The sequence below is a fragment of the Myotis brandtii genome, unplaced genomic scaffold, assembly GCF_000412655.1.
Source record: "Myotis brandtii unplaced genomic scaffold, ASM41265v1 scaffold471, whole genome shotgun sequence".
NCBI classification, from domain to species: domain Eukaryota; kingdom Metazoa; phylum Chordata; class Mammalia; order Chiroptera; family Vespertilionidae; genus Myotis; species Myotis brandtii.
Genome location: NW_005367989.1, coordinates 2,742,261 through 2,750,814, shown reverse-complemented (window position 1 = coordinate 2,750,814; position 8,554 = coordinate 2,742,261). Strand labels below are relative to the sequence as shown.

The 8,554-nt window shown below is 36.7% G+C and overlaps 1 protein-coding gene across 1 annotated transcript in view; it reads left to right on the top strand.

Moving 5' to 3' along the window:
* COL19A1 (collagen, type XIX, alpha 1) overlaps nt 1–8,554 on the top strand; it is a 312,484-nt gene that overhangs the window by 15,327 nt on the left and 288,603 nt on the right. Inside the window, exon 2 of the mRNA XM_014547409.1 lies at nt 341–467. Coding sequence (XP_014402895.1) covers nt 377–467 — 91 coding nt within the window. The 5' untranslated portion in view covers nt 341–376. The remainder of the gene's footprint in view (nt 1–340; nt 468–8,554) is intronic.

Here is an 8,554-nt window from a genome sequence, read left to right as displayed (position 1 = left end):
CATGGCTGCTGGCCGCCATCTTTGTTGGCAGTTAATTTGCATATCCTGCTGATTAGCCAATGGGAAGCGTAGTGGAGGTATGGTCAATTACCATGTTTGTCTATTATTAGATAGGATATGCAATTACTATGCCATTTTATATTAGGGACTTGAGCACCTAAATATTTTAGTATCCTTGGGGGTTCTGGAATCAATCTGCCATCGATACCAAAGGACAACTGTATATAATTATACATAATGTAAAAATCTATTATGTTCTCTTCGGTGATGAGGATTTTCTGGAGATACAATGAGAGGCATTATATAATAAGCTCAATTCTAATATTTTGTTCTGTTGCAGATCTGTGGTCACTTGTTCACATGGTTTCGAGGCACAATGAGTCACGCTGGCTCTTGGAAACTTTGGCTCTGGGTGGCACTGCTCCTGCTTCCTGCTTCCACTTCCGTGACGGTCAGGGACAAGCCAGGTATCCAGGCTACCTCTTTTTCCAGTCATCAAATGTTATTTATAGTCTTTAAATTATTTTTTTTAAATCATGATAATAAATCTTGTTAAAGTTGAAGAGGCCGTGGATTAACTTTATTAAGACAAAATAAATAATACATTTTTTTCCCCATTCACCTTCATTTGAACATTGAGAATTCCTAAAATTATCTCATTTTTTTCATATGCATGTTATATTGGTCTAAATGGCCTTTTCTTTCTCTCATTGGTATTTGCAAATATAAATATATTTGTGTTCATTTCTCTGTGTGTATATTTCTCCCCTTATCCTTTAAGTTTTAAGTTATTTGAGTTATTCAAATTGTAAGGACAGAAACCCATCACCATTTAGGATTAACTGGGGACATATCTAATCTTAATTAGGAAAAAGTGAAAAACAGAATAGGAGATATAAAAGGAAATGTCATTTAATTATACGTCAGTTTTGTAATATCTCAGATGAGGTGAACAAAAGATTTGAACTAACTAGGTAATATTTATTTGTAATTGTTAGATTATCAACCTTATAAATATTTCCAAAGGGCTTGAAGGCAATTTGAAACATTTAATTCTACCTCTGATTTTTATAAATGTTTATGTGGCTAATTTGGAAGATTTTTCTTGAACACTGAGTATGTGTAAGGTACTGATCTAGATGTACCTCATAATTAAAAGTTGAACTAGATACATTGAAAAAGCCATTTTCTAAGCAAAAAGAAACTTCAACTCTCCTGTGCAATTACATATAATGTATTCTGATTATGGTCACATGTGATGATGTATACAGAGTATGAGTCTCATTGTGCTTATTCTTTTAAATATATCCTTTAATAATTTTTCCTAACACTTATGAATACACTCTAGTAGAAACTTTTGAGTTTGAAGCACACATAAAATAAAAGCAATCTCTTATAAAGCTATAACAAATCTTAGTCTCTCAGAGTGTTATGTGAGTCTTTATGACTTTTTTTACTAATTTGGCAAGAGGTATGTTTCCTAAAATAATTTACATGAAAGTTTGTGTATCCTACCACTGTATAAATGACATCCTGTGGCTGTCATACTTTTTTGGGGGGAAACTCTTTCTTCAGTGAGAAATTAGGAATGATTCATGGCAAAAAGAAGTACATGGAGCAGGGGAGTTTATTCTGACAAAGTTGTTACTATTCTGGATTTCTTTATGACTCTTTTAAGAGAGCTAGAGATAATGCAAATTGCAATTTAGAGGGAACAGGACTGTTTTTGGTTAGAAAGGAAAATGAAACTTTGATTAAGTAGGACACAGTTTTTAGGCACATGCTAGTGTGTAATAAATGATTTTGATGATAATTATTTGAAAGATCTACATAAATGGATTTCCAATTTTAGTGTGAGCATGTATCATTGGGGGTATTATTTGCAATCCCCAGTCTCAGAGATTCCCCTCATGCAGGACAGTCTTGGATGGGATTCAGTCTTTTACATGCTTAGCAAGCTCCCCAGGTACATCTAATGCAGCATGTCAAAAGAAAACACTTACCTTTAGCATAATGGCATTGGTTTTCTTGCATCTTATGCTATTGGGTTCCTTTTACTTTATTTCATTTTATTTTTTTTGCTTTTAATAACTTTTCTTTTATTGTGGTGAGAACACTTAACATGTGATCTACCCTCAGCAAATGTCTAAATCGATAATACAGCAGTGTTGACTATAGGCACAGTGTAGGACAGCGGATCTCTGGAACATAATCATCTTGCATAACTGAAACTTTCCAGCTTGGGATTCCCCTGAATGTTTTGCTTTAGCAGCTTTGGTATCTCAATTCTTTAATCAGGTTATATTGTATGTAGGACAACGGAAATGTATGTATGCTGGCCCATTAACTTACCATCTGTCTGATAAATTTTCACAAGAGTATGAATTCAAAATTAATCTGAACTCTAACAGGATTCACATAACATAAAATACTAAAGGAAATTAAGAACAAAATGAAGAGTTGATTTTTATCATGCCATTAGGTAGTAGGTGCTCGCAAAGTAATGCATACTCCACGTGCCATGGAAATTGCTTAACTTCAAGTATCATTTGCTTTAATTACAATGTCAGCACAGCACTGTCATAAGGATTATTGAAGATGATGACCCACCAGGCATCGTCTTCTTGTGTCTTGTGTCGCTGATTCACAGCGCAGGTTCCAGTTTTAGTTTCCTCATGTGCAGACCTGTGCGTGTGGTCACTAACCATTTACCGGAGGGAAGTGATTACATCTAAAAATAAAATATAACCAATCTGAGGGAGAGGCTAGGGTTTCAGCTCTAGAGTCTGAAGTTGTCAACAGTCTACTGTTAAACCTAAATATATGAAGGATAAATTGAGTCTTTTAATTGCTTTACTTTGACTCTATGGTATGTTTAATAATTACTTGAATATTGTCCTACTTGGGACAGAATTCAAGTGTAATATGGAGTGCTTCAATAACAACTTGAATTTTAAAATCATGAGGCTATTTAGAATTTGCTTCATGTTTTTCATCAATTGTACTATTATGTGGAGATTGTGAGATAAGGCATATTTGCATATTTTTATGCTGCAGATGAACTTCTGTTCAAATGTGGCAGTTTCAACTTAGTTGTCAAAAGAGGGTAGGGAAGAGAATTGTATTAAAAATTATACAGCATGTAGATCAACTCAAAACTTACTGTACTCAGTTACTTAAAACTTTCTTCTGTGATAGCTACTTATGTATCAAACTAGAGGCCTGGTGCACAAATGCGTGTACTGGTGGGGCCCCTGAGCTGGGGGGGGAGGGGCCCTGATCAGGGAGAGAGACCACGGGAGGTTGGCCAGCCACGAGAGATTGGCTGTGGGAGTGCACTGACCACCAGGGGGCAGCTGTGTTGAGCGTCTGCCCCCTGGTGGTTAGTGTGCATCACAGTGACTGGTCGACCAGTCGACTGGTCATTTGGTCGACTGGTTGTAACAGTCGTTTAGACTTTTATATATATATACTAGAGGCCCGGTGCACGAAAATTTGTGCACTGGCGGGGGGTGGGGGGAGCGGGTGAGGGCTGCAGATGAACTTCTGTTCAAATGTGGCAGTTTCAACTTAGTTGTCAAAAGAGGGTAGGGAAGAGAATTGTATTAAAAATTATACAGCATGTAGATCAACTCAAAACTTACTGTACTCAGTTACTTAAAACTTTCTTCTGTGATAGCTACTTATGTATCAAACTAGAGGCCTGGTGCACAAATGCGTGTACTGGTGGGGCCCCTGAGCTGGGGGGGGAGGGGCCCTGATCAGGGAGAGAGACCACGGGAGGTTGGCCGGCCACTAGAGATTGGCTGTGGGAGCGCACTGACCACCAGAGGGCAGCTGCGTTGAGTGTCTGTTCCCTGGTGGTTAGTGTGCGTCACAGCGACTGGTCATTTGGTCGACTGGTTGTAACAGTCACTTAGGCTTTTATATATAAATAGCTAATTAAAGGTTCCTCTGTTTCTCTTACTTTCCAACAGTAACATTAAGCATAAAACCAGAATAAGGAAAAGCATCAAAAACAAACAAAAAACAAACCCACATGACTAAATACAAAGAGTTATGATAGAATGCCATCTAAATCATATATATATATTTTACTTATGGTAAAATTTCAAGTTAAGTGTAGGTTGAATTGGTTATAAACTTGGGCCCCAAAATATACATATAAACCAGTGGTTCTCAACCTTCCTAATGCCGTGACCCTTTAATACAGTTCCTCATGTTGTAGTGCCCCCCAACCATAAGATTATTTTCGTTGCTACTTCATAACTGTAATTTTGCTACTGTTCTGAATTATAATGTAAATATCTGATATGCAGGATGTATTTAGGCGACCCCTGTGAAAGGGTCATTCGACCCCCAAAGGGGTCTCGACCCACAGGTTGAGAACCGCTGATATAAACCATTTTAAACTAGTTTTATATTAATTTCAAAAAAAAAAAACATTCTGAAATTTGGTTTTTACCAATTGACAAACATTGCACTCTGAAATTCAGAGTAGAAAGTATGCTGTCATATAGAAAATATTATTTTGTGTTTTCAAGAATTTCTCATGTTCAGTATGGCACCATGTAAGCATGGTGCTACTGACCAAGGTACTTTGTGACTAAGTGGAGGAAAGCTTCACAAATGTTCAGTAAAGGCATTGCTCCTCCACCAGTGTTCTCTCCTTTGGAGGAATAGCTTTGGAAACAAAATAAGCAGTGAAGATTCTGTGACCTTTTGTGATCTCTCTGTTAAAATAGCTTTCTTCCTCTCCCTCTCTTTTTTCTTGTTTGGTCACTTTTCTGTATTATTTTTGTTATATTCTGGTCCAATGTGCTTTCCCTATTTCTCTTAGGTCATTGAATATCTAGGTCATAGAGTTAAGGTATATTTAGCTTTTGTAATGCTGCCAAACAGTTTTCTAAGGTGGTTGTACTGTTTCTACTCCCACAGCAATGTAGGAGAGTTCTCCTTGCTCCACCTCCTCATCAGCACTTAGTGCTGTCAGTTCTTTAATTTTTAGCCATTTAGTTGTATCTCATTGTGGTTTTACTTTGCATTTCCCTGATTACTAAAGATGTTGAGCAACCTTTCGTATGCTGGTTGACAATTTGGATATTCTTTTTTGTGAAGTGCTTAAGTTGTGTGTGTGTGTGTGTGTGTGTGTGTGTGTGTGTGTGTGTGTGTTTTCAAAATAGGGCTTCAATCTTTTTCTTATTGGTTTGTGAGAGTCTTTGTATATTCTGGATAAGATATTTTATAGGATATGTGTTGCAATAGTCTGTAGTTCCTAGTCTGTGGCTTGCCTTTTTGCTCTTTTGATGTTGTCTTTTGATTAATAAATATTTTCATTTTAATGAAGTTCAATTTATCTATCTTTTATAATTAGTACTTTCTGCATCCCTTTTAAAAAATCTTTGCCACCCCAAGTTCATGAAGATTTTATGGGTTTTTTTCTTTATTGTTTTACCTTTTAAAGTTATGTCTAAGATAATCTCTAATTAATTTCTGTGCATGGTGTGAGGTAAGGGTCAAGGTTTAGTTGTTTTCCTACATAGAGATCCAGTTGACCCAGAACCATTTATTGAAAGACGATTCTTTTTCCACCGTATATGAGTAGCCCTTTTATGGTAAACAAGGAGATCAGATATTTAAGGTCTGTTTTTAGACACTTTGTTTCATTGATCTATTTATCTATTTACACATGTACCAACAAATACTATGTTATAAAAATTCCTGATATCTGACTGTAATTTTCTAGCTTATTCTTCTTTGATTTTGCCTTAGCTATGTTAGTTTTTTTTGTAGTTCCATATAAATTTGAGAATCAACTTGTTAGTTCAAACACACACACACACACACACACACACACACACACACACTCATACACTCATACACTCACACACACTCGTTTGGGATTTTAATTGGTATTGCATTGAATCTGGAAATAAGTTGACAATTGACAGCTTAACAATATTGAATCTTCCCATCTAAATACTCTGGCTAATCTCTTGAGTTACTTAGGCATTTAATGTCTCTCAGCAATATTCTCTAGTTTTTGGTGCAGAGATCTTGATGAGATGCTTGGTTTTTATGAAAGTGACTATTGCCCAGGCCAAATACACAAGGTTTAAGTTTATGTGGGCCGCAAAAAAACAAAAGCTTCAATTTTCAAAGAAACGTAGGTTTATTTTGATAGAGACATGCTGAATACAAAGGGCTGAAATAAATGAGTAATCGTTAACATAAAATAATAGAACATTTTAATAAAAATTAATATTTTTTATTGAACATTAACTTACCAGACACTGAATAACTGCACAAATTAATAAGTGTAATGCAAATAAACCTATTTTTCTTGTTCTCTGAAAGTGAAGTATTTCCTATTGCGCACAAGTAGTCTAAGCCTAATGACGGGCAATTGGCTGAAATGGTGTGCCTGCGCATAAGGGAAATGAATGCAACATGATTATAGTAATCAGTCATTAGCAAATGTTGTAGTTCTTTATTAATAATTATGCATAACAGGATATTGTAAAAATTAAGTTATGAAATTTTTATTAAAAAGTTTCTTACATACCATTATATTGGCTGGGCCACAAAAATATTATTGTGGGCCACATGCGGCCATGGACCATGAGTTTGACATGCTTGCCCTAGCTGGTTTGGCTCAGTGGATAGAGGGTTGGCCTGTGGACCAAAGGGTCCTGGGTTTGATTCTGGTCAAGGGCACGTACCTTGGTTGCAGGCTCCTCCCTGGCCCAGGCCCTGATAGGGGCTCATGCAGGAGGCAACCAATTGACGTGTTTCTGTCATTTCGGTGTTTCTGTTTGTCTTTCCCTCTCTCTTCTACTCTCCCTAAATTATCAATGGGAAAAATATCCTCAGGTAAGGATTAACAACCAAAAAAAAGCGACTATGAATTCAAGTTTAAAAATTGGTAATGTTTACAAAATGTCCAGTTTCACTATTATATAGGACCTGCAGTTATCTTTAGATCTTTAAGGTAGGAATTTCCATAGTAGCTAACTAAGTAATATCCATAATTATTCTGTGCTATAATTTCCTTTATGTGTAGTAAAGCTTTTGATTAAATGGTAGCACTATTTAGAATTTGATTTATTATTCTGGTTAAATATATTAAGGTGATGCCCTGACCTTTGTGATGTATTTGTTAAAGAAAGGGCTCAGGAGCCCAGAAGTAGAACTGGAGAATCAGTAATTTCATTTTCCACGGAGCAGAAGGTCAATTTGGTTTTAAACAGTTTATCTCCCCTCTGAATTCAAAACTTTTAGGTCATTGAACCCAAACATGAGTCTTAGATGTGGAGAATTAAGGTTGTGATTTACATTTCCAGAATCTAGCCTGAATGAGATTTAAACATACCCAGATAATGAAAAACTAGTGTCTACATGTACATTACCATTTGAGTGTGTTGTGGTACTATTGAATATGCATATTTGCTTTGAGTAGAGACAAAATGTATCTTTTATTTCTTTGAATATTATTAAGTGTCTTAGCACATAATACTTTCTCAATGATTTTCTTTTTTTCCCCCTCATTATAGGCCACTTTTGTTTATAGTAGAGGCCTTCACTTTAGAAAGAAACAATATATACAATTATTGATTTCAGAGAGGAAGGGAGAGGGAGAGAGAAATAGAAACAACAATGAAGAAAGAGAATTATTGATCGGCTGCCTGCTGCACGCCCCCTGCTGGGGATTGAGTCCGCATCCAGGGCATGTGCCTTGACTGGGAATTGAACTGTGATCTCCTGGTTCATAGGTTGATTCTCAACCACTGAGCCACGCCAGCTGGGCGAGGACTTCACTCTTTTGCTTTTTAATTTTATTTTAATAACGTCTATGTAGGAATACCTGAACTGACTAAGGCAGTGGTAATAGACTGGGGGACTTAAACATCAAACATATATTTCATGCAGTTCTGGAGGCTGAGAAGTCCAAAGTCAGGGCACTAGAGAGGTGAAGTTCTGGTGAGGGTCCTCTTTCTGGTTTCCTCACATGGCAGAGAGAGAAAGAGCTCTCTCCATCCCCTGATAAAGAAGGACACCAATCCCATCATGGGGGCCCCACTGCTATGACCTCCCCCAAAATTAATTTCCTCCTAAGGCCCTACCTCCAAATACTATTACATTATGGATTAATGCCTCAACATATGATTTTTGGACATTCAATCTGTCCATATTAGTCACCTTCTGTTTTAAAGTTTAATGTCACCTGACACCAAAATCTGAATTAAAGTCATGTTGAAATAAACAGTGTGGTGATTGTGGTGGTGGAGGTGGAGGTGGAGGTGGTGGAGGACATAGAGCAGTGATGGCGAACCTTTTGAGCTCAGAGTGTCAGCATTTTGAAAAACCCTAACTTAACTCTGGTGCCGTGTCACATATAGAAATTTTTTGATATTTTCAACCATAGTAAAACAAAGATTTATATTTTTGATATTTATTTTATATATTTAAATGCCATTTAACAAAGAAAAATCAACCAAAAAAATGAGTTCGCGTGTCACCTCTGACACGCGTGTCATAGGTTCGCCGTCACTGG